A 25,992-nucleotide genomic window follows, 5' to 3' on the forward strand; every position below is an offset into this window, starting at 1 on the left:
TTCTGAGGGCCGTAGGTCTGGCTTGACGCCCTCACCCACTTTTCCCAGCATCTCCAAGATCTCAGGCTGGCGCCTCCCACAGGTTGCGCTGGAGGAGAGAGACAAGTCTGAGGTGGGCCTATCCCCCAGGGGCCTTTGAGGGAAATGCTGAGGGAAGCTGATAGAATCCTGAGAGCCAAATGCAAATTCCTCTCGCTGTGGATCTTGGCTCAGTGCAAGAAAGAAAGGAAAAAAAAAAAATTAAATGACTCCCATAGTCCACTGAGCCATTGTGTCTTTTCAGTTAGAAGGAAGAGGAGTTCCAGAGTCCTAAGGTCTAGGTTTTTAAAATAAATTTACAGGAAAGAAAGAGGAGACTGTTCAAGATTACTGGCATGTGGTCTCAGAAGAGCAGAGGGAGCAGCTGAAGTGATCTCGGTGGGTGGCAGGGTGGGGAATACGGATGGGGCTTTTCCATTCTTCTTGGGTTTTGACTAGTCTCTTTCTTCTCTTTTGGTCAACCTGAAATCAGATCGTCTTTGGACATGTCCAGTAAAGCAGGTGGAAAACGCCCGGCTATCACCAACAGTGACGTATCCAACCACAACATGGTGTCCGAGGTCCCCCCAGAGCGGCCCAGCATCCGGGTAAGTCTAGCCCCCAAGGCCAGCTGTCAGGCGGGAATCCTAGGAAACATATGAGCCTGTCCAGCTGTCTTCACAGGCTCCACAGAGCAGGTGAGGTGAGGCAAGAGGAGTGGAGAGTGGGAAGGGAAGAGGGGTCAGACCAGAACCTTGTAGAAGACTGATCTCTAGACCAGGGCTTCTCAACCTCGGCACTATGAGCATTTGGGGCCAGATAGTTCTCTGTGACGTGGGACTGTCCTTTCACTGTAGGATGTTGAGCAGTATCTACTCTCTGCCTTTACCCATTAGATGCCAGTTAGCACCCGCCCTGTGACAACCAGTGTCTCTAAACATTGTTCAATGTCCCCTGTGGGGCAAAACTGCCCCCTCCCCACCCATGGAGAACCACTGATCTAGGGGGACAGCAAAAGAGGAATAATTCATAAGGGATATGGCAATCAAGAGCTCAGAAAGGAAGGAGTGCCTCAGGAGGAAGAAGTAATCCAGAGAAGAATGTGGCATAGAGGTCGAGTAAGATAAGGGCTGAATGTGTCCCTGTGTTTAGCACTGGAGACCCTGACCAGTGGTGGGATGAGGGCAGAAGGCAAGCCGGAGAGGGCTAAAGAGGAGATGGGAGGGGAGACGGAGAGACGATGACGAGTAGGGACTAGTCTTCTAAGAAGCTAGACAGTAAGTGGTGGTATAGTCATACAATGGAGCGCTCTCCAAAAATTAAACTGGACTAGAGCTATATGTATTAACAAGGATAAATCTTGAATATGTAATGTTGAGTAAGAAGCAAGCTGCAGAATATGAAAGATGTGATATCATTTATGTGAAATAGCCTACATGAAAGTGATACGATGTATGCACAGGTAAATTTGTGGTACGACCATGTAACCATGGACAGGCAGACTAGTTCTGGGTCAGCGGTTGCCTCTAGGAAGGAAGAAATGAGATTGAAGAGTGGCTCAAGGGGAGTTTCAGCTCTATTTGTCATGTTTTATCAGGGGAAAACACCCTGCACATGGTGGTGATTTATTCTCTACTTTTCTGAAATATTTGTAATATTGAAAAATATATATTTGTAAAGAAACTTGATTGTGAGGGGGAATGTGGGACAGGGGACCGAAGCTAGACGATATACAAGATGGCAGGAGGTCTTCTTGGTCCATTGCATTTTGCTTTAAGAGGTGCGAGCGGGAGGGAGATGGCCCAGTAGATAGGTTCAGGAGGAAGGGGACAGCTGTGAGTCTCATTTCCATGGAGACAGGAGAAGTCAGATGCAGAGGTGCTGTTAGCCTGCATAGGGAAGGGGTACTCCCCCTGAGCTGCAGAAAAAATGGTATGTGAAGCTTGGAGGTGCAGGTCTAGGAAGTTAAAGACATTCCCATCTGATATCCTCAACTTCTACAGGGAAGTAGGAGGTAGGGTTTTCTGCAAAGAGGAGTGGGGTGGCTAGAGAGGCATTGGGGCTTGAGAATATGCCCAGGGTTTGGAGAACAGGACCAGAGATCAACAAGGGGCATGTGAAATATTGCGTGATAACGTCGAAGGGTCATCTGAGGTCATAGACTTGACTCTGAGTGGCTCCAGTCCACAGATGCGTGTGGTTTTCCTCCAGCGCCGCTCCCAGACTAGCTGGGAAAGCAGGGAAGGTAGATGGTTGGATTAGCCTAAGGTGGGGCTAATGGCAGGGGGAAGCTGTGGCAGAAAGCTAAGGGGGTGAGGGCATAGAGGGGTGAGCTGTGGGAGCAGCTTCTAGCCTGCAGAGCGGAGGTGAAGCTGTGGCAGATGACCGACTGAGGAGGAAGGGAAGGATTTGGGGAGTTGCTTATTCTTCAGTTGGTGGGTGACTTCCACAGGTGCCTCATCTCAGCCTTTATATGTGGATTTTTACTAGTAAAGTTTAGAAAATAATTGTATTCCCCGGTTTGGGGTGTGCTTTACAATAAAGCCCAATTTCTTCTTTCCTTCTTTCTGCAAGTATGTACTAAGTGCTTATTGTAGACAGATACCTTGCTGGGCTCTGGTGATGAACAGACCAACAAGACTCAACTTCCTCCCTACAAAGAGCTCAGAGTCTGGAGAAGGAGTTGGAAGGCCAGCTGCCCCATTGCAGTGTGACAAACTTTAGACCACACAAATGGACAGAGAAGAGGGACAGCTCACAGCACTGGGGGGTCCGGGAGATTTTGTGGAATTGGGGGGCCTGCCCTGGGCATAAAGGATGAGTTGGGACTTGTCATGGGACAAGGGAGATGGGGCTCCCCACATCTCCTATGGGAGAGCAAGGTGAGCAAAGGCAGGGGCGTGGCAGAGAACCACCAGGAGTTTGGCGAGGGACCTGTATGGTAGAGGGGCAGAAGGCAGGAGCGTGGGCCCGGCAAACCTTACAGACTTGTCCTTGTGTGCCGTGCTAAGGAACTGAATTCCCTTCTGAGTGATGAGAAGTAGTAAGAAATGTCAAGAGAGCATCGTGATGGCACAGTGCCCCAGGCACTGTGTTTTAGAAAGGTAACCTTACTTCGTGGTAGAGGTGCACAGCAAGAAGAGATGATGGCCTGAGAGGAAAGAACAGATCCGAGAACCATTAGGAACATAGACCCATCTGCCCTGCGCAAATGTTGTATCAGGAGTGGAGGAAGGAGGGAACTGTGTGAGGCAGTTCAGAGTTCAGGTCTGGGCAACCGGGTGGATTGGAGTACCATGCGCCAGGTGAGAAATACAGAGCATCAGGCTTGGTTAGAAAGAGGATGAGTCTGGCTTTGCACTTATTTAGTCCTGGTTGGACAACCAGTTATAAAATGGGCTGAGGCTAGGAGACAGCTCTTAGATATGGATTAGAGAATTTTCAGCATACTGCTGGTAGCTGAGGCAATGGCTATAGATGAGCTACACAGACAATGAAGAACCAGAAAAACAAGAATTTGAAGCCTGGTTGAGGTCCACCAAGAGAGTAAAGGTGGAGCTTGAGAAGGAGCGGCCACAGATGGAGGAAAGAAGAGTGTCTAAAGGAAGAGTTTCAGGAAGGACAGAAAGGTCAGTGTCATCCAGTGTATTAAAGTGGCCAAGGACTGAGCAGCTTTAATTCAATGACATTGCAATTGCCACCTCAGGAAAGAGGTGGAGGAGGGTTAGGAGTAAATGTGAGGAGCAACCTCAGGACTCTTCCCAGGAGCCTATTCCGGTGGAGGAAGGGAGGGAGAAGAGGGAAGGTGTTACCTGAGGGCCGGCAGGGGATGGCAGGGGATGTAGGATGGGGGGAGCACTTCCGGTGGGTGTGGCCGCGGCCGCGTGAGAGCGAGGGAGAGTGGTGAGGGGGAGAGACCGACAGACAGACAGAGACAGACTGATGCTTTAAGATGGAGAGAACCGAGCATGTTTGCTCAGGAGAAGCAGCTAGTGGAGAAGGAAAGGTTGAAGACAGATTTGAGAAGAGATTATCCATGGAGCAAAAGTCTCCGGAAATGGTAGGTGGAACGTGTTAGCCTTGAAAAGGAGGATGACATTGGAGAGAAAGAGGCGACAGTGGTAAGGACAGTAATTTTCTAGGTAAAAGGGTGTGAAATTGAGGAAGTGCATGTCTGATAACCTGGATCATCTCTGTGGAGCGGAGCTGGGTCCACTGCGGGGAGGGTGTGGGGGAGCTTGCAGGGCTTGGGGGAGGGGGAGGGCAGGGAGTGGCATGAGGGGGCTGGGCCAGGCTGAGGTTGGGGACCGGGGGGGACAGGGGCTCTGCGGTGGCCTCATCCGTACTGCAGTGTGCTCTTCGTCCGGCAGATCTCTAATCATAAACCATAATCTGGCCATGAGTGCAGATAATTTGATTGCTCTGGGATTCTGAGTTTTAGAGAGGCTCCAGCTCTGACAACGGATGGGGTGTTTGAGAGTGCAGCTGACCTACCCCAGCGTGGAGCCTGGGCTTCGTAGGGAAATAACCGCAACCAGGACGTGGCTGACGGGTCCAGAAAAAAAGGGAAGGACTAAGGAGCTGGGGATTCCAGTGGAGTAGAAAAGCTGGGGGTGTTGAGTAATGGAGAGAAAAAGCCCAAAGGAGGGGACGGCGTCAGGAAACGGGAACACCAGAATTGAAGATGTTAGTGGTGGAGGGGCGTGGAGCCGGCCAGGTCGCAGGTGCAGCTGTGGGAGTGAGCGCCAGGGTAGCAGTGAATGATTTTGGGATTGAGGCTATCACGGTACTATAAGGTTAGGGCACTGGATCGGTCCTCATCAAGTACAGTGCCAAGGGATGGCCAGACTTAGAATAAAGAGGATGATTGATACCGGAATTCTTTTTTTTTTTTAAAGATTTTATTTATTTATTTGAGAGAGAGAATGAGAGACAGAGAGCATGAGAGGGAGGAGGGTCAGAGGGAGAAGCAGACTCCCTGCCAAGCAGGGAGCCTGATGCGGGACTCGATCCTGGGACTCCAGGATCATGACCTGAGCTGAAGGCAGTCGCTTAACCAACTGAGCCACCCAGGCGCCCGATACCGGAATTCTAAGACTCTGAAGGAATGATCTAGAAGCTGACAGTGATGAGAAGGGCTGAACAGTGGAAGACCAGGGGTGCTTCCAGAGAGATTATTGCCAGAATGTGGGAGGATGGCAGTGTCCACGTGGCAATAAGGAGCCAGGAGAACCCTTGCATGTCCTCCCTGCTCTGTGCTATGTTGGACATTCGAGAGTGAGCAGGACTCCAAGAGGATGATGATGTAGGGAATTTACTGGCATTTGAGTGGGTTCCAGAAAGCATTATGAAAGAGGAGGGGAGTCAGGACAGTCGAAGAAAGATAGCCCAGGAGTGAAATGAGAATTCTTATTTTCTCCTTAAAACAACAACAACAAAATCCACACCGCTGTGAGACAGGTCAGACTATTATTTTGAGCCCCATTTTAGAGATAAGAAAAAGAGTCCAAGAATTGGAAAGCTGCGCCCTTGAGTTAGGAACAGATCCAGGAGTCACACCTGGTCCTCTTAGGGTGAGGACACCCCAAGCACGGAGAGAGCTACAGCTCCCAGCAAGGGTCGCTCCCACTGCAGAAAGAGCAGAGGGGAGGAGAGGAAGAAAGTCAGGAGGGTTTCTGTGTCTGCCTCCCCAGGCAACCCGAACATCCCGCAAGGCCATCGCCTTTGGGAAGCGCTCACACTCCATGAAGCGTAATCTCAATGCACCTGTCACCAAGGCGGGCTGGCTCTTCAAACAGGTGAGGCCTCCCCTGCAGTCTGCCCACCAGGACCTCCACTTTCTCCTCATTGCTCTGCTTCCTCTGTAGTTACAGTAATAGTCCCTGCATGTTTTGGTATGTCCTCCCGTGTCCTGTTTTTGGTATGTTATATCTCTGTGAATGAATCTCCTAATTTTATGAAGACTCAGAGAAGTTGAATATCTTCCCAAAGTCACACAGAAAAAATAGTGTCACATTTGGGAACCCAGTCAGGTCTCCTAATGGGCAGATGGAATGACAGAAAGATGCTGGGTCACTAACCCCATCAGAGCAACCCACTGGCTCGTTCTCAGGAGGTCCCTCTTGCTGTGAAGGAAGGGGGGTGTCCTTAGTCCCGGGGTCCACTAAGTCTTCCCAGTTTGACCTCACCACCCTCCCTGCCCACCCTCTGCCCACTCATCCTGGCTCACCTCTCACCCCTTTTATCTTCCCTGGGAGAGACACTGAGGCCTGGGATGACAGAACTGGAAGGTGACAGACAATAATCTAATGTCACTTTCCTGCCTCTGAGGTCCCCAGGGGATTGGCTGCGACTTACTGGCTGCAGAGCTGCGACCAGAGGCAGGATGGCCTTGTAATTAGGGCCACGCTCCTTCCCCTGCATCCTCCCTCCCATGCCCAGCTCACAGTCCCTCCCCTCTGTGCCCACGTGTCCCGCAGGCCAGCTCCGGGGTTAAGCAATGGAACAAGCGCTGGTTCGTCCTGGTGGATCGCTGTCTCTTCTACTACAAAGGTGAGCTTGCCTCTTCTCCTGGGGCTGGCCGAGGCCGCAGGAAGGCAGGGCCCACCGCTCTTTCTCATTCTGCCATACCACCGGGCTCTGCTTCGGGTGGACGTTGGTTGGTGGACATTGGTGGGGGTGGGGGTGGGGGTGCAAATCTGCCCCATAGCCTCGGGCACCCGTGGGGTGTGACAGTGGGATAAAGACAGAGCCCGCTTGCTCACGTGGTCACTCACTTCACATTCAACAGTGTTTACTGTGCGCCCTCCAGGTTTCAGGCAGAGTTCTGGGTGCTGCTGGGGGACACGGTGGGCAAAGAGTGAAGTCCTGGAGTGGGGGATGGGCTAGGAGGAGGAGGAAGAGGAGGAAGAGGAGGAAGGCCCCTAGTCACTACCAGCAGCTGCCCTTCCAGTCGGAGCTTGTGTGTTGATCTGCCTCCCCCTGGAGTGTCCGAGCCGATTCTACAAAGGCAGAAATCTCGGTTTCGTTCACAGCGGTAGTCACAGCACCTAAAACGGCGCGTGGCACACAGTAGGTGCTCAATCAGTGTCGAGTAAGTGAATTATCCCCAGCTTCCACCATCTGTGCGCACCCCAACACTCACTCCCAAGCCGCTCAACAAACAGAGAGAGAGAGAGAGAGAGACCTAATAACTTTGGTGAGGCAGCCTCTGGGAAGTTATTTTTAAAATAAATGTACAGCAGTGTTGTGTCAGGCAGGTCCTGAGGGAGCTAGTGAGGCTTGAGGACAGGGCCCCTGTCACGCTGCTGCGGGGCCACAGGAAGAGAAGGGTAAAATGGTTCTGCGGCAGGAGAGGCTGATTCCTTTCCTCCAGGCCCTGGGAATGGCAGGGCCCTGACTTCCCTGGGCCTCCTGGGAGCAATTCAGTGAATCATTAACTTCCACAAACAAAGGTTATACCTAGTGACCCCTCCAGAGTACTGCTGTCCCTGTGCCCTGAGTCGCTGCCACCTGGGCCCCAAAAAGAGAAATCAGGAAGGGGCTGCAGGGACAGGGTCCAGCCGCAGAAAAAACCCCAAGACTGGGGGAGAAGAATCTGCCCGGGACGTGGCCCCTGGTGCTGGGCCTCTGGGACCCAGGGCTGGCTGGAGCCAGAGTCTGAACGAAGCTGAAGGAAAGCCAGGATCTCCGCAGAGGAGAGACTGTGGGACTGGCCGGAGGGGAGAAACTGAAAAGTTGTGAGCTCAAAGGGCACTGTGATGAGGGCCACCATCCACTGAGAGATGCTCTCAAGTGCCCCTGTAAACACTGGCCCGGACACTGCCAGGCAGAAGGCCATTGCCTCTAGAGGTTGGCAACCTCCGCTTTCCTGAAGAAGCCCTGGGTCCCCAGCCCCGGGCTCCTCCTGATCCTTTGGCTTCACCCTTCCTCTGAGTGCCATGCTGACTCTGCAGAGGAAGCTGGACCTTAAGCCAAGTATCTTGTGTGAGTGATGACGAAGCAAAGAAGGGGAGCTCATGACTCTATAATCCCCGAGACTCCTTCTGACACCTAATGGAGGGTTTTCCAGGGTTTCTAGCCTCGGGAACAAAGAGCTATCCCAGGGAAGTGGGGAGTTGCCCCCCTACCTATTCCACAGAACACCCCCACCTTTTGAGGCTCCTGCCGACAGCTGGGGGACCGACTAGCTCATCCATCAGGCTCCTTTGGAGATGCAGGATGGATTACTTAGAAGCCTGGTTGTTAGCCTGATGCAGGGACCAGAGGGCCAAGGGGTTCTGCAGATGTGTGTCTGCCTGTGGAGACACGGGGCCATAAAGGGGAAGACCGACACCTGTCAGGAGAGGACAGAGCAAGCTGCTGGGTGCCTGGGAGAACCTTAGAAACAGTTACCCAGAAGAGTCAGAGCCGAAGATGAGACTGCTCTGCCATGCCCAATCCCATTATTATCCCATTACATGTATCCCCGCTGGAATTGTCTTGCTTGGGGAGGCTCTATGGATAGGAGAGTGGTTAAGAATGCTTGCTTGGGAGGGGCGCCTGCCTGGCTTAGCATGAGACTCTTGATCTTGGGGTTGTGAGTTTGAGCCCCACGGTGGGGGTGGAGTTTAAAAAAAAAATGCTTGCTTGGGAATCAGACTTCTTGGGTCCAAAGACCAATCCACCACTCTCTACTTCAGTAGCGTTGGACAAATTACTTAACCTCTCTGTGTCTCCACCTCCTTACCCATAAAATGGGGTAATCGCAGTACCTATTCATTGGATCGTGGGTAGGGTTAAATCCATTAAGTCATTTAACTTAGAACAGTACCTGATGAATAGCAAACCCTCCATCACATTAACTGTTCCTTATTTGTCTACCTGCATCCCAGAAGGTAAGCTCCCTGAGGGTGGGTGGCACTTCTCTCCCATCTGCCTCTACAGTCCCAGCATCTAGAACAGTGTCTGCAGGGAGTGTGCCTCTCCGTGTTGTGCAGAGCACAGCCTGTGTGCTGGAGGGTGGGCCCTCGGGGTCTGACCAGTGGTAGATGAGCCACATGGGCATATTGCTATTCATCATTGTAGGGCTGATAGACTCCACCCCTCTCTGTGCACATGCACTCAGCAGGCATGCGCATCTCACCTGTGCCTCTACCCAACAGATGAGAAGGAGGAGAGCATCCTGGGCAGCATCCCCCTCCTGAGCTTCCGGGTGGCCGCAGTGCAGCCTTCGGACAACATCAGCCGAAAACACACCTTTAAGGTCAGTTGGCCCTTCCTCTCCCAGGTCAGGTGTGGAAGGGAGGCCTGCTCTTCTAGAGCATGAAGGAGTGGAGAAGGATCCTGAGCCACCTGAGGGAGAAGGCAGTGGCCGCTGGAGTCAGTCCCGGCTCTATCGAGACCACCTCCTCTTATCTTGGGAGTCAGCCGGGTGGTTCTCCTCAGGTTGGGCTGGGAGAGATGGGCCTCAGTGGTACCCCAGTTTTTCCTGGGGGGAGAAGTACGTCCTGAACCCATGAGCTGTCCGCCCAGTGGCCTGGCAGCAGAGGCAGGGGCTGTGGGCTGGTGGGGTTCTGACAACCCTTCTAGAAGGCAGTCCTCCCTACATTGGGCCCAGGGAACTAGACCCCCAGTCAAACCTACTCAAATTTCAATCTCTAGAGAAAATTAGGAGTTGAGTTTGATTACAGTCGAGAAAGACGGACTTCACGCAGACCGTAGTTTGGGAGAACAGGAGCACGGGAAGATGAGCCTCACGCGCCTGCTCAGTGTCCCCCCCCCCCTTGGAACCCCCCGGGGAATCCACCCATCAAAGATGTGCTTGCAACTGGCTCATTGCAAGCTGGTGTTTTTCTACGTTTAAAAATTCATGACCCATTAAAAACAATAAAAATCCCATGCCCTTTTTGTATTTTATGATGCCAAGACCAGAGGCTTCTTTTTATTTCCAAATAGAAAATGATATACCGGCTATGCATTTTCTCAGCACAAAGCCCTCCCTTCCCCTAGTTGAGAATGGCTGTCCAGGTCCCTGAAAATTAAAAGCTATGGTGTTGGATGATGATAGGAACTGCAGGTAATGCCAGATCAGTATCTGAGCCTGTGGGACCTCAGAGACTCTGCCTCTTCCTGTCCTTCAGACTCTGGTCACCTGACCGTGGAAAAGAGTGGGGGTGGGGGGGTGGGGGGGCAGGATACACAGGTGCTGCTCCGGGGAACAAGGAGGGGCTTCTTTGGCACATAATTAGTTCCTAGCCTCCTAGGGTCCTGTCTGCCAGAGGTGTGAACAGAATGAACAATTAATAAAACTCTAGCTCTAGGGAGCCGGGTTCTAGCTGGGGAAGTAGAAACAGGTTGTTTAACCAACAACAGACAGTCCTACCGTACACATTCTCGCCCACACCGCCACACAGCCTGTCTCACCCTCTAGACCTGTGCACAGACACATCCACACTCCAGCTCGGAGCTGGGCCAGCAGCAGGCATTCGGGGAGCATCCCAAGTGACTGACACACACACACACAGACACACACACACACACACCCGCCCGTCAGCCCCAGCTCTCTGCGCCCCGCTGCCCCTCTCCTCCTTCCCAAGGAGCGCACTGCCTCTTTAAAACCCAATGCTGAGGGCTGTGCTCAGTGGCCCACAAAGGGTTCCGATTGTGGCTATTCAGTGACCCTTCCCCAGGGAAGGGAGGGGAGCAGAGACAGATGGGAGGCTTGTCCTGTTACGGCCACCAAGTGAAACTCTTGGATGGCTAATAATGAGCTGGGCACTAGTCCTGCCCAGCCTGCTGCTGAGTGCCTTAACCTCTTCCTAACCCAGCCGATGGGGGCTCAGTGGACTTCACCGCACTGGGGTACCTCCCTCGGTCTGTGGCCCACCTCCACGGTGCCAGGCCGGTGTCCCCTCCAGCTGCCCGTCAACTGCCCTGTTTATCCCCAGCCCCTCCCCCTTCCTCTGTTGCAAGCAGTATGCTCCCCTGCCTTTGCTCTCCCCTTGTCTCCCTGTGGGCATGTTTTGTCCTCTAGCTTGACCGTGAGCTCTTCAAGTGCAGAGAGCATGTCTGTTTTGCTGTGATTGGTGCCCAGAGCAGAGCTCTGCATGCACAGGGCGCTCACTAGCAAATTAATTCACTTGCTGCCCACTCCTACCAGCACCAGGTCACACCCACCAGTCCCGCCTGTCTCCCTCTTCTCTACAACAACCCTGTGTCCTCCACACTGGAGAGCTCGCCAGGTCCCCTGCTCTCCGTATCCAGGTGCCTCCTTACAGCTCTGCTGACTGGAAGCACCTCCCTGCCTCTGCCCACAAGCAGGGCCCCCTGCTGGAGGGTGGGAATGGGCAGCATCCAGAGGAAGTAGGACATGTCACTGGGTAATGACTCCCGTCAGAAAGGAATCGTGTGCCGGGGAAGGGTGGTACAGAGGAGTGAAGGTCCAGCCAGGAAAGCATTTGGAGAGTGTGGATTTGACACTGCTGCTTCCGAGAGCCCTGGGGCTTGGTCAGGAGAGCCCTGTCTTCTCTCCTTCCAAGCCTGAGAGACCCATGATTTCACACTCAAGGGGTCAGAGACCAGAGAGGTTCACATCTGAGACTATTAATCACTTGGATTTCTTATGTTGAGTGGGGTAAACCAGGCTACCTGCTTTTTCTGCGAGATTGAAGGTCTCACCCGGGGAGTATGCTGAGGTCCCAGAAAGAATTCAGCTCTGGAGCATTTTTCCCTTGTGTCCTAAGAACTTTGACCTTCACCAGGAAGATCCCTCCCCATTAGACAGATGCATCCCTTCAGGCCAGAACAAAAACCCAAGTCATATGCAGCTGCAGAGCTTGTTGGGAACAGAGCTAGAATCAGCACTGGGATGCCCTGAATCCTCTCCGCCAACAGCCCCAGTTGCCTTGGGGCAAGCTCTGCACTCCCCACCCTTGGCGGGCCATCCTGGGCATCACTATGTGCTGTTGTCCCCATGGCTGCAATAGCGAGTAGAAGGAGATAATCTGAATAGCCCCCCACTTCCCTCTGCTCCTCAATATTCCTGCCACGTCATCTTCTGTCTCTCCCTCTGGTGTCTGGTTGACCTGTTCTCTGCTTCTCCTCCTTCTGACTGCGTGAGGACCCCTCCTCTGGACAGGAGCTCCCTTCTGGGTTCCCGCCTGCCGCACCTGCTCGCGGCCGCCAACTAGGTAGCGTGCTCTAACTGGCAGTGCATGCCCCTTGCATGCGCAGGGAGGTGGAGGCCTGGCTGTCTCTCTGTACCAGCTCCTCAGAGGCCAAGCTGGGGCCAGGACTGGCATGGGCTTGGGGGCGGGGTGGGGAGACATCTCTCCCAGACATCAGATAATAATCGCCCTTCAAATCAAAGTTGGAATTCGATTGGAGAGTGGGTGTGGTAATTGTCCTTCCTGTTTATAATCACCTTAGGTGGGGCAGGTAAGCTTCCCTGGCTCCTGGGCCGCTGGGTGGTATGCAGAGAGCTAGCCCATATGCCCCAGCTAGAACACTTGGCATAGCGGGGGGCTATCCTCCTCACCTTGCTCCTGAGCTGCAGGGGGTGGGGGGAAGAGCTACAGACCAAGGAAATGGCCTGCCTGACCACCTGTTCTGTGGATGTGGCTGTCTTCTCCCTACAGGTGACTACGTGCTGGGTGGATGAGGCCGGGGCCAGTTCCACGAACTGCCTCTCCCCACAGGCCGAGCACGCCGGGGTCCGCACATACTTCTTCAGTGCCGAGAGCCCCGAGGAGCAGGAGGCCTGGATCCAGGCCATGGGGGAGGCTGCCCGAGTACAGATCCCCCCAGCCCAGAAGTCGGTGCCCCAAGCTGTGCGTCACAGGTGAGTTCCAGGGCACTGGGCATGGGCGTGGTGAGTGCCAAAGAAAGAGGAGTGAGGAAGCACCCCACTCTATGACCTCCTGAGCCCAGTGCTGGCTCGAACCTCTGAGGACATGTGAACCACTCCTTGCCTCCCAGCAGGGTGCCTGGCTAAGTGATTTCGAGGCCTGGGGTCTCTCTTCCCCTGATTGAGTCTACCTCTTCTCTCTGGGCTGGTGGAGGCCAAGAGAGAAGTCAGGTTCCCTCGGGGCCTGGCCAGGAGCCAAAGACCAGGGTCATTCACTCGTTTATTCTTGGCTGTGCACATTAAACCCATGACTTCTGGAGGAGGGTGGACTCGGGTTCGAATCCCCACTTAGCCCCTTGCCCACACTGTGACATCAGTGTGAGTTACTTAACCTCTCTTAACCTGAATTTCCTCTCCTCGAAGACAGCAGTTAGAATCCTCCCTCACAGGGTGGCTCTGAAATCTGGATGTGCAGGGAGCACTCAGCCCATGTTGGCCCCATCCCCGTCCCCACCTGCTGCCCCCTGCAGCCTCGGGGCCTGTCTTTACTCAGTATGTGGAGTCCTGAGGTAGATGTTAACAGGGATCCAAAAGAAGGAGGTTTTACAGTATAGATAGACTCCAAGTCTATTTTAGTGTCTTAGAAGTGTTTAACACAGGGAATGTCGCAACAAGGATGCTTGAATATGTTGGGTTTGGGAAGCCACAGGGAAAACATAGTCACTCCATTTTCACGTCAGCGGAGGGGCGTACTTCCAGAAGTTCACTCATTCAGTTCGTAAATATTTACTGTAAGTAGGTATGTGTCAGGCACCGGATCGGGTGCTAGGGAAACAGGGGAAGACAAGTCTACACGCTCCTGCCTCGTGGAGCTTACATTCTGACAGAGTCAGTCCTGGAAGAAGCTTGTTCTGGAGACGGGAACTAGCATGTTTCTGTGCCGAGGATGTTTGAGGCAACAGCTTTGGTGCCTGGCGCCTGCCACGTTTAAACTCACGGTCCTGCGAGGGGAGAGACTGGTACACCCATCCTGCCAACAAGGAGCCCAAGGCTCGCTGAAGTTAAGGAACTTATACAGGACACAGGACTGACCTGTAACAAGCTTCTGTAGCCGAAACATCAAGGACAGTCACCATTATGGAGATTTGGTAGGGCGTGTATGGAGCTTTCGGGGCTGGAGTGGAGACAGACTGCCGGGGAGACCAAGTCTGGGGGAGGTCAGTGGCTGGATTCAATGCAGGTCAGCAGAAGGGAGCAGAGAGTGACCCATGGAGGTGACCTGGAGGGTAAAACGAGCAAACTGTGCATAGGCAAGATTGGACTATGTTTTATAGTGATTGTCCAGGCTGGAGCAAGAAAGCAAAATGGGGGGATTGGGGCGCCTGGGTGGCTCAGTTAAGTGTCTGCCTTCAGCTTGGGTCATGATCCCAGGCTCCTGGGATCGAGCCCTACATCGGGCTCCCTGCTCAGCAGGAAGCCTGCTTCTCCCTCTCCCACTCCCTCTGCTTGTGTTCCCTCTCTCACTGTGTCTCTCTCTGTCAAATACATAAATAAAATCTTGAAAAAAAGGGGGGGGGCGCCTGGGTAGCTCAGTCGTTGAGTGTCGGCCTTTGGCTCAGGTCATGATGCTGGGGTCCTGGGATCGAGCCCTGCATCGGGCACCCTGCTTGGTGGGGAGCTTGCTTCTCCCTCTCCCGCTCCCCCTGCTTGTGTTCCCTCTGTCGCTGTGTCTCTCTCTGTCAAATAAATAAAATCTTTAAAAAAAGGGGGGGAATTTAGGAAACAAAATTGCAATTCACTGACTCCCATTTCCATTGCTACCTTCCTGCCCACCGTTCTCCACTCCTTTTTCCTTCCCAGTCTACCACCCCCTGCCCAGCTCCACGCTGGGCTGGGGTCACTTACAACATCTCCCTTGGTGTCCAGCAGCCACGAGAAGCCAGACTCCGAGAACATCCCACCTAGTAAACACCACCACCAGCCATCCCACAACAGCCTCCCCAAGCCTGAGCCCGAGGCCAAGACTCGAGGGGAGGGTGACGGCCGGGGCTGCGAGAAGGCCGAGAGGAAACCCGAGAGGCCCGAAGTCAAAAGTGAGCCTCTGGTGAAAGCCAATGGCATCCAAGCCGGACCGGAACCAGCCTCAGAGCCTGGCAGCCCTTACCCCGAGGGCCCGAGGGTCCCAGGGGGAGGGGATCGGCCCGCCCAGCCCAACGGCTGGCAGTATAGCTCCCCGAGCCGACCAGGGAGCACAGCTTTCCCACGTCAGGACTCAGAGAGTGGGGGACACCAGCGGAGCTTCCCCCCGCGTGCCGACCCCGACAAAATTGCCCAGCGCAAGAGCTCCATGAACCAGCTTCAGCAGTGGGTGAACCTGCGCCGAGGGGTGCCCCCACCCGACGACCTTCGCAGGTGAGTCCTGGTGGGGCGCCAGCGTGGAGCTGGGGTGGTGTTAGGGCTGGGCCTGGGGATGGGGGGCGCATAACATGTGTAGCATCCCCTGCCGGAAATCTTCTGGAAGCCAGGCTGAGTTGGGACACCAGGAAGACCCTCCAGCCCAGGGTTCCCAGCTTGTCCAAATCCTGTACTGCCCCGCGGCTCCAGCCGTGGAGTGTGACCCCTGCCCGGCTCCTGCCCCGTCTACTTTCTTCAGAGACAAGACCAGAGCACCCAGCACCTCTCGGCGAGGATGCGGGGTGCCCAGGAGGCATGCAGGCACTCGGAGGGAGGGGCCTTCGAGTTGTGCCAGTCAGAGAGCCGTCCGTGCGTCTGGCCCTCTTACAGCACCCTCGGTGCCATCCGGTGTCTCTGCCACCATGAGCCTCACTGGCCACCAAGCCAACTCACCCCAGTTTTGAACGGCTCTAATTGTTTGCAAGTCTTTATATGCAGCTTAAGAAAAGGAAAAGAAACAGAATGTTGCCGTAACTAGACCAATTTACTCCTTTGTCCAGTGATTGACTTTCAAACACCGGAAGACATTTTTTGGGCCCAGAGCATGCATCAGAGCAAGTGGGGCTACGGCCCCTTCCCTGCGGGGGTGGGCAGCTCCCCGGAGCGCAGGTTCCTGCCACAGGAAGGCTGCTCACATGCTCACCACTGCCGCCCTGGTGCCTGGGACGTCTGGCCTGCCCCAGGGCGAGTGCCTCACTTGGGATGAGTCCCAGGAACCTACTGGTCCCGTCCTTGATGAGAACATCAAACCAGGGAAACTGCTCTTTTGTCCCTCTTCTGTCACCCTCCCCAGTGCCCAGTACGCTCACGTTCTTTCTGCTCTTTCTGCCGTTCACCTCTCTGGAAAGGATCTGATACATGGGTTCATGGTGGGATAGAAATAGCTAATAAGGCTTAAAGTTTCTCCCCAGGGCTACTTCCTTTTAAAAAGACAAAGATGGAAGCTCTGAATATGAAATTTCCAGCCTCGGGTGGCTGGTTGAGGGAGGAAGCTCTGGGGGAGCTTTCCCTGCACCCCCGGAAGCAAGGCTCAGCGCCCAGGCAGTGGCTGCCTCCGTGGGCTCCCACAGTCGGCCTGGGGCACCGTTCACCTGGGCACACCCTGCTCTAGGCTGGAGGACCTGGAGGTGGGGCTGGGGCACAGCGGTGGGGTGGGTGGGGTTGCGCTCATTTTGTCTGGCTTCCTTACAATGTGCTCTCTCTCTCTCAGTCCCTCTAGGTTCTATCCTGTGTCCCGCAGGGTCCCTGAGTATTACAGCCCCTACTCCTCCCAGGACCCCGATGATTACCACTACTACCCACCAGGGGTGCGGCCGGACAGCATCTGCTCGATGCCAGCCTACGATCGGATCAGCCCACCCTGGGCGCTGGAGGACAAGCGCCACTCGTTCCGCAATGGAGGCGGCCCTGCCTTCCAGCTGCGGGAGTGGAAGGAGCCCCCGGGCTACGGGCGGCAGGATGGCACCGTCTGGCTCCCCGGCCCCTCCCCCTCCCGGCAGCCAGTCTATTACGATGAGCTGGATGCCACCTCCAGCTCCCTGCGCCGCCTGTCCTTGCAGCCCCGCTCCCACTCTGTGCCGCGCTCGCCCAGCCAGGGCTCCTACAGCCGTGCCCGCATTTACTCCCCCGTCCGCTCACCCAGTGCCCGCTTTGAGCGCCTGCCACCTCGCAGCGAGGACATCTATGCTGACCCTGCTGCCTATGTGGTGAGGCGGTCCATCAGCTCCCCCAAGGTGAGCCACCAGCCTGCCCTTTCTTCCTCATGCCCTGAGACCCCCCAAGAAGCCTACCACCATCTGCAGAGGAGAGGTGGAGGTGGGGGGGGCATCTGAGACTCGGGGTCACTGTGTCCCCCAGGGACACACACTGTGTGTTGGCAGGAGCCACGATGATGCCCGGGGGAGCTTCTGGCCCTGCGGGTCTGTCCATGGGAGAGCTGCTTTGGGGCATTTGCTTTGACCCCTGAGTAGGAACATTGCTGTTGGTGCCCATCCCCAGGTCATGCCAGGAACCCTAATCCTGTGTTTGAGGGCAGAGAGGGTTCTGTCTTTTCACATCTTGAGGACAAGACAGGTCAATGCAAGGATACTGCAGTGAATAAATGCTGTCCATTTTCATTTGGCATCTGCTCTGGGACAGGACACAAACATCCCTAACCTTGAGCTTCAGTTGGTGGGGAAGTCTGTGTCCCAGCCGGAACCCCTCACCTCTCCAATTCCCTTTCTCTTCCAGTATGATTACCTGGGAGACAGGCGGCCAGTCCCTGCAGGACTGTTCCCCTACAACTACCCACCATCCCCCACGGTCCACGATAAGATGGTACGTCCTCTCCTCCCATCCACTCCCCACAGAACCTCTCCTTCCAGGGCGGGGCCAAACTAGGGCAGCCACAGGGATGCTCTGTGCCTGGTGCCTGGCCCTCCTGGTTTTTAGCAGCCTCTGGATACTTCTCCCTCCCGGCCACGACTCTGATCCCAGTGCAGAGTGTGACTCCAGTTACCCCATCTCTGGGACACAAGGTAGAGGAGCAGGGACAAGATCTGGAGGCGTGTGATGTCCTGATTCTCTCGACCCCGCAACAACCTCCTGCCCAGCATGCAGAGGGGCCCCCATCCAGGGCCCAATGAGTGTCCAGTAACAGGCATTTTCTCCAAGTCTGTCCTTGCCTGGAGTGCTACTTTTGGGGAAAGAGACAAGCAGTGAGATTAAGGAAGAAAATATTTTCCATATTACGCCTTTTCCTTCTTTTCTCCCTGCTTTCTACTTGTCTCTCCTGGGAATTTGTTCTCCAGAGAATTTTTGTCTCCCTCCCGCCCAGAACTGGATGCAGATGCTCCACCTGGGATGGGGGCGGGTACAGTGGAACCAACAGGCTGAGTCCTTGTCCCCAAAAGCCTGTTGCTGACGCCTTCCCTATATAGCCCTGGGAGGCCAGAGTGGAGGAGCCTCTACAGGCATGGAGGGTGCCCCTCCCCTCCTTCCCCTTGATCCTTCTCTGTCCAAGCTCTAGCCCTGACACACAGCTCAGCACCCATCTAGGAACAATGGATTCTTCCCGAAAACTCAGGAGCTGCTAGGGAGGGCCGACTAGATTGTTTCAGGGTTCTTCCCTCTCCCAGGGGAGGGCCAGGCGGACCAGGAGCCCTGGAGCTGGGGCCCCAGTGAGTCCCTCCTCTCGCTCGGTATCCGGTATCCGGTATCCGGTAGACAACTTGGTGCCTGCCCTCAGTCTCATCCCTGCCCTTCCCTAGAACTCTTCAGGGGCCGACAGAGGCCTCTCTTTGACCTTGCCCCCCAGCTAACTCTTAACTGCTTTGCTTCCTTTTTATTGTTTTCTGTTGTCTTGTTCCTGTTTGTGTTGCCGTTGGGCTCCGGGTAGGATGAACTTTTAGACCTTCAGTTGCAAAGAAACCTAGAGTATTTGGATCAGCAGGTAGGCAGAGCTGGTGCCCCCTCGCCATTCCCCTGCCCCGCCCCCGTCTGTCTCCCTGCTCCTCCCCACCTCCTTCTCGCCCATCCATTTGACAACCTTTGTTGGCACCACCAGGACACAACAAAGTGGCTTATATTTTGGTTTGCGCATTCACACCCCTTCTCCTCAAAGCCCTTTAGGGCAGCTGGGAGTTTCCTGGGGACAGGAGAATAAGAAATGACCACATGAATAATTAATGCCACCTCCTATTTGTTCAGGCCAGATGGAACTGGGGGGGGCGGTGGTGGGCAGGCGGGAATTTGCATTTCTGCTGGAGAGCGCGGCAGGGGTGGTGGAAGGGGGAGGGGTGAGCAGCCAGGCTCAGCCTAAAAATGCAAGGGACTCTCTGCGGCCTGAATCTGGGAAACTATCTATCCTAGTTCACAGGTTGTTGTTAAACTCCACAGTTTGTAAACTGAGGACTGCAGACTTGCCCTAGGATGGTTTTTAAAAATTATATTAGTTCCATATATTTGTTAGTTCCTCTGCCAAGTTCTTTTGCACACGAGGCTCGTGTTCTCCTCAAGAATTCCGCATGGCAGACAGAGTGTTAGCAACCCCGTTTCGTCTGGAAGAGTCCGTGAGTGTTCCCGTAGATGGAAGTGATTAGCTGCAGAGACCCGGCTCCAGGCTCTAATCATTGGCTACCTTGCCTTTTGAACCTGAGGGGTGTTGAGACACGCTTGAGGGTCAGGATGCTGGGCCTTGATATGAGCACATACTCTTACCTAAGTCCAGATCTGCGCTACAAATCACAGGGGACCTAGGCATCCCCAGTGTGGCCCGGTGGAGCAGCCCGAGGTGGTGAAGTCATTATAGTAGGAGTCGTAGTAATAGTAGTAGGAATAGCGGCCGCCACCATAACTGGGTGCTTTCTCTGTGCCTCATGCTGTTTTGAGTTCCTTATAGATCCTAAGGCATTTAATCTTTGTAACAACACTGCAGGGTGGGTACTGTTGTTATCCCCCTTTAGAACTGATAAAACTAAAGAAACAGAGAGGTTAAGTAACATGCCAAGGACGCACAGCTAGCAAATGGTGGAGCTTGGAATGTGACTCTGAGCTTTTGATCCAGTTTATTGCTGAGGAGATGTCTAATATACGAAGAAGCAGGAGTCAAACCTCATCAGGATGATTTTATGCTCTTAAAGTTGCAGAAGGAACATTAAACTTGAAATCAGAGGCTGTTGCTGAAACAGTTGGTGGTTCTAGACACAAGTCATTTGCCACATAACCTGTCATCTCACGGGCCTCCGTGCCTCGGTGGGATCATCCTCATAGTAGGCCTTGGGCACCGGGAAGCCCTGATATCCACATTTTAATCAGCAGGGACAGCTCCCAGCCCTCACGAATCTTGCATTTTAGTTCCAGAAGCAGCATGTGGTGTCCACACCACGAGTATTCCAGCCCACATGGAGACGAGGCTCAGGATGCCAACCCAGACCGGCAGTGGGAAGTGCGGGCTCTCGCCTGCAGGAAGCAGGGTCTGCAGTGCCTGGAGCAGCGAGGAGCAGGGCTGAGTGGCCTCGGGGCTCCTGGGCAGACTTTCCTCTCTGCAGCCCATTTACAGTGCCTGGCTGTGCCAGCCTTCAGTGCCACTGCGGGGCCCCTCCTGGGGCTTCTGCCCTCATGGACAGGCTGGGCCCTTAGGCTGGGAGCTTCAGAAATAACCCTTCAGAGGGCCTCCTCTAGATAAAGGATAATAATCTTAAAAGGGAGTTTTATCTGATAAGAGTCTAGGGGCGCCTGGGCAGCTCAGTCAGTTAAGCGTCCGACTCTTGATTTCAGCTCAGGTCTTGATCTCCAGGTCGTGAGTTCAAGCCCCATGTTGGGCTCCATGCCAGGCATGGAGCCTACTTTAAAAAAATAAGGGGGGTCCAGAACGTGGAGTCAGACATTCTAGTCCAGCTCTGCCATTTACAATGGGTTTTTGTTGTGGGTTTTTTTTTTTAACTTCAAAATGTTGCTTCATCTCTCTGGGCCTTTGTTTTCTTACTCATAAAATGGACATTGTAGAACCTGCCTTTCCCACCTCCCAGATTTGCTGGAGGATCAAGTAAGAGCATGCGTGTCAGCACTGGGTCAGGCGGCGGTGAGGAGCACTAACTGCTGCGATGATTATTTAATTCTTTTCCTTCTGACATTCAATTTAAAATATTAACTGAGCACTTTATGATGTATAAGGCACTGTGCTAGGTGCTTTCTCACAAAATTTGACATTTTGGACAGACAGAAGTTGACATAGAGGAATCCTAGAGGCAAAGCCCACGTGGGCCAGAAGATCCCCAAAGCCACAGTGTGAATGGGAGCAGACCAGGGTGAGAACGTTCTGGCTTCCCTTCTTTAGTGCTTGAGATCCACTGGTTGGGCGAGCAGTGAGATCAATGCGTGTCCAGGCAAAACCTGGGCCTCTTTGCCCTCTCAGTGCCTGGTGTGTTAGCAGGTCCTAAACACACACACACACACACGCACACACACACAGAGGACGCAGGCATGGCTCACAGGCAGCAGACACACACACGTATACACACACCATATACAATCACACACACACCACCCCTGCACACCCTGTGCACCATAAACATGACCTCATACACATAGGATTCCCAGAAGATAGGGACTGACTTGAGTTCAGATCCTTCCAGGAAATGGGGCTGATGTCCTGTTGACTGTGAACTATTTTATGAAGCCTCAACCTCCTACTACAACTGCTCTTTGGAATGCCTTTTAAATGACACTTGATGCCATTGAAAAAAAATTCCAAATGGGCTAAAGAGGTAGAGAGATCAGATCCTAGGAAAGCCTTTAAAATGCTATGGACCCTGCAGATGGAGATGGCTGGGTGCCACTCGCCCTGTCCCCAGCACACAGAAGCAAGGCCGCCTTTGGGTTGCCACCTAAACGGGTAAGAGGGAAAATACATGTGGGCCCAATGAAGCTGGGGGAGGTAAGAGCCAAAAATGTGAGGGCCTCCTGAACTGTGACCCCAGAAACTCTGCCCTAACGTGGCTCTGTCCCTTCCCTCACTCACCTCCTCTCCCCAAAAAGCTTTTCCCACACGACTTTCCTCTGTCTTCTGCTACCTTGTCCTGTAGGTCATGAGTTAAAGGGACATAGCCAAGGACACGCCCTAATGTTTTCACTCTTTGATGCCATTAAACTGGAACCAGGGGGCGGAAATGATGGCGTCTCTAGTTGATTTGCTTGGCTTGTCTTCCCTCCCTCCCTCACCCCCTCTCCACCCTCTCCGCTGCCCTTCTTCATCTCTCTCTTTCCCCCTCCATGTTCCTAATGATTCTTGAAACACAAAGATTACATGTCGGAGAACAGTGTTCGAGTATCTGCTGTCCCTTTAACGCGGCTTGCTTGTTTTGGCCTCCTTATTTGCTCCCTAGCGTCATCCAAGATCGGCATGGATGCTACCAGCCCAGCTCTGGAAACCGTGTTTAGCAATCCTTTCTACTCTAGAGCCAAGAGGTGGGCCGGGGTCGGGGAGAGAGACCTGTGCCTCTTTGTGAAGGCCCATCCAAAGAGCAGCCCCATGGTTTCTTTCTCAGCTGTTTGATTTAGTTCAAATTTGGGGAGAAGCGTTTTCCTACCTGCCGGTGTGGTCTTTGACCAAAGCAGTGTGAGGAAAAGAGGTGGGGCAGGGAGTTGACCTTGGCCAGTGAGGATGAGACCTGCCACACCTCTCAGGCACCCTGCGGAGAGTGTCACTGGGCAAGGGGTCTCTTCAGGGCCAGCGAGCAAGGGCACAGCAGCCCCCAGCCCCCCTTATGTGACCTTTCCTCGGGGGACCTTCAGTGCTGGTCCTGGGACGGAGCTCACAAGGGGTGAGCGACAGGTAAAGCCAAGCAGAGGGAGCTGGAGACCCCAGGACCAGCTGCCCTTTCCTGTTTCCGGGGAAGTGAGCCCAGGAGGGAGATGGGGAGATAGCTCCATGGGGGTCTGAGTTTGAATCGTCCGTTCCTTCCTCTGCTGCAGATGAGTGAGAGCGAGACTCTCATCAGTATGGTGAACCGCATGGTGGAGAGCTCCTCCCCCAGGGCCCAGATCTTCATGCAAGTAAGACCTCCGCCTGGCAGCATGGTCCCCATCAGCACCATCTCAGCTGCTTGTGCATGGTCTAGTCAAGCCATTTGGGCTGGGGTTTGCTCTGCCCTACCCACTCATCCGCCAGGCCTCATCTCCTGGGCCCTGCCTCGTCCCACTCCTCTAATTCCACTGTGTCTCCTCCATTCTTCATGTTCATGGGTGAATCCAAAGCCCATTTCTCAAACCATCAATATAACCAGCACCGACTCCCATACCATGCCAGCGATCGCAAATCTGCTTTCTCAAGTCCAGGACTTCTGTTTCATGTTGGGTATCTTCTTCACAAACATCTTCGGGGTTCAGGGCACAAGGGGTGTGATATGGAACCATCCGATGCCCCAGTGGTGTAGAATACGCTGTGGTCACCAGATGTATCACCAAGGCTGGGCAGCATTTGCTGGACCCAGACGTACTCCTGGTTAAGCACCCCCCCCGCAACCCCGCCCCGTGACTGGTGTGCAATCTACCAAGATAATCATTCTCAGATGTTTTCGGGGCTCATTTCATTTTCCCATGTCTCATCCTCAAAAACAGCCGTGGGTTAAGTGCTGTTCTCAGGGTTGTTCCCAATAAGCCATCCGGGATCTCTGCATCTCCGGAGTCCCTCTCCACAGGAGATCTAGAGGTTGGCGGGGAGAGAGGAGATCCCGAGTCAGAGCTGAGCAACATCACCGTCTCCAGAAATCAGCCTAAACGATAGGGAAGAACCTAGATGGGGCTACGCCAGGCTTCCCAGCCAGAGACAAAGAATTAGCTCGGGTTCCCGGAATGGAAGCTACCAGAGCTGATGGACCGTGGTCCCTGGCAAGAACGGAGCAAGGGCTGTCTGCTTTCCCGTCCCCACGCACCCTACCTGTCCCCTGCTGCTGTAACCAGCTTCATGTTCCTGCAGGTCCCTCCGTACCCAGAAGTGTTCCGGGACGGTCTCCACACCTACAAGTTAAACGAGCAAGACACGGATGTAAGAGCAGCTCTCCTGCTCCCCTGTCCTCTCCAGTCCCTCCCGTTGTCGTCCTCATCTTCGCTGTCCTCCGCTGGGGCTTTTCCTCCGTTCACCTCTGTCCTTCTGGTGGCTCTTCATGCCTTTGACCCATGTCCTCTCTCAGCACAAAGACAACACTCTGCCTGCCCCTTCCTCATCCCCCTTCTTTTCTCGTTCTTCCCCCTTCCCCCCCGCACTGCCCCGTGCTGGCCGTGTGTGTTTCTCCACGGAGCCCTAGGCCCTCTTGTCTCCAGCAGTGGGATCTGCTCATTACAGGAACACGGACTTCGTTAGGAGGTGCATCGGCCAGGCTACGCTGTGCCCACGTTAGCAGTCGCCCCTAGGCCACTAGAGAGAAGCACATGGCCCTGGCCCTGGCCTCAGGGAGCTCCAGGGTAGTGGGAGATGCCAGGTAGCAGCGGGTGACAGCATATGATTCCTGCGCCAAATGGGACGGACAGTGGGTTCTGCAGGAGGGCAGGGCAGTGAGACCGTGTGGACCAGTGGGTCAGGGACAAAGCAGGTAACAGGTGAGCTGGGCCTGGAAGTTAAAAGGCCCAGAAGACAAGATGTGGCCAGTAGAAAAGAGTCAAGGGGGTATTTGAGGAATGGCATGAATAAGGGTGTGGATATTGGAAAGGCTAAGTCTTTCCAGAAGAGAAGCGTGGCCTACCCTGCCTGCTCCCCATCATCACTGGTCTTGCCTGGGTAGTGGATCTGCCCAGTAGGCCTGGGAGAGTTTCCATCCAGGCAAGGGCCAGACCTCAGGAGGATCCCAGCGTCAGCCATCCTGAGACCCTGGGAGGTGGGGAGAACAGAGTCCTGTGAGCCTGGGGAACCAGTTTACATGGTTCACTGGTTTTCCTAAGACTGCTGGTTCAGGCACCCTGCGTACTCCCCCAGTCCATGCCCCCCTGGGAGGCCTGGGAGGCCAGGCCACATTATCTCCTCAACCGTTCTGGAATTGGAACCCCCAGGAGGAGGGGGATGCAGGAGCTTAACATTGAACTCCCCTCTACAGCTGACTCACTTCCTCAGAGAATAAGCACATCTCCCCTCCCAGTAGGTCCTTGGGGAGTCTCCTGAGGTGAAGACCATTTCCTGTTCCCAGAAGCCTCCAAGGTCAAGGTGAAGAAGGCTTAGGGTTCCTCTGCAGGGGAAAGGAGGCAGTATCCAGAGGCCAGGCCCTTCCGACCCATTTCCCAGGTCCCCATCAAACCATGTCCTTCACCCCCTTCTCTCTCCCTCCCTTCCCCCTACCCCCTCGGGCCCCCAGAAGCTGCTGGGCAAATTGTGTGAGCAGAACAAGGTGGTGAGGGAGCAGGACCGGCTGGTACAGCAGCTCCGAGCTGAGAAGGTGAGAGCCGGGGGGTGGCCTGGAGTTGGGGGCATGTGGGGAGGCTGGCTCGGACAGGTGCGGGGTGCTGTCTCCCCGCTAAGCTGCCAAAGCCTTGTCTTAAACTTCTGTCCTGCCCTTAACTGGAACTGCTGGGGCTCGGGCCCCTGCTGCTTAGAGTCCCAGAGAGGAATCATCAGGGCTGCTGACGGCCATTCCCCTGCCTTCTTTCAGGAGAGCCTGGAAAGTGCCTTGATGGGGACCCACCAGGAGCTGGAGATGTTTGGAAACCAGCCTGCCTACCCGGAGAAGCTGCTGCACAAGAAAGAGTCCCTACAGAACCAGCTCATCAATATCCGCGTGGAGCTGTCGCAGGCGACCACGGTACTGCTCTCCCCCCATCCCCGGTCCACACATCAGCACCAGCACAGGAGGGCCTCCCCTCCCAGGCTGTGCTCGCTCCTTCCCGACTCTCCTCGGTGGCCAAGAGCCTGCCCTTGGCCAGAAGGGGCAGAAACGAAAGACCTTAACAGTGCCTTGCTGGGGCGCCTGGGTGGCTCAGTTGGTTAAGCATCTGCCTTCTGCTGAGGTCATGATCCCGGGGTCCTGGGATCGAGCTCCGTGTCGGGGTACCCGCTCAGCGGGGAATCTGTTTCTTTCTCTCTCACTCATTCTCTCTCAAATAAATAAAATCTTAAAAAAAAAAAAAAGTGGTGCCTTGCTGATAGGCAGCGAGCATGCCGGCCCACTCACTCCATGGAGTCTCCTGCAAGGAAACAGGCTTCTTTTTCCACAAACTGTTCCTGCCCT

The 25,992-nt window shown here is 54.4% G+C and overlaps 1 protein-coding gene across 1 annotated transcript in view; it reads left to right on the forward strand.

Annotated features, from left to right (window-relative positions):
• The first annotated feature begins 524 nt into the window (after positions 1–524).
• The window catches only part of PLEKHA6 (pleckstrin homology domain containing A6), a 43,332-nt gene continuing 17,864 nt past the window's right edge, over positions 525–25,992 (forward strand). The window contains exons 1-10 of the mRNA XM_044916320.1: positions 525–626; positions 5,712–5,816; positions 6,498–6,570; positions 9,162–9,262; positions 12,696–12,838; positions 14,774–15,256; positions 16,509–17,031; positions 23,757–23,825; positions 25,123–25,203; positions 25,417–25,566. Coding sequence (XP_044772255.1) covers positions 525–626; positions 5,712–5,816; positions 6,498–6,570; positions 9,162–9,262; positions 12,696–12,838; positions 14,774–15,256; positions 16,509–17,031; positions 23,757–23,825; positions 25,123–25,203; positions 25,417–25,566 — 1,830 coding nt within the window. The remainder of the gene's footprint in view (positions 627–5,711; positions 5,817–6,497; positions 6,571–9,161; positions 9,263–12,695; positions 12,839–14,773; positions 15,257–16,508; positions 17,032–23,756; positions 23,826–25,122; positions 25,204–25,416; positions 25,567–25,992) is intronic.

Source organism: Neomonachus schauinslandi, chromosome 6 (genome assembly GCF_002201575.2).
Source record: "Neomonachus schauinslandi chromosome 6, ASM220157v2, whole genome shotgun sequence".
Lineage (NCBI taxonomy): Eukaryota > Metazoa > Chordata > Mammalia > Carnivora > Phocidae > Neomonachus > Neomonachus schauinslandi.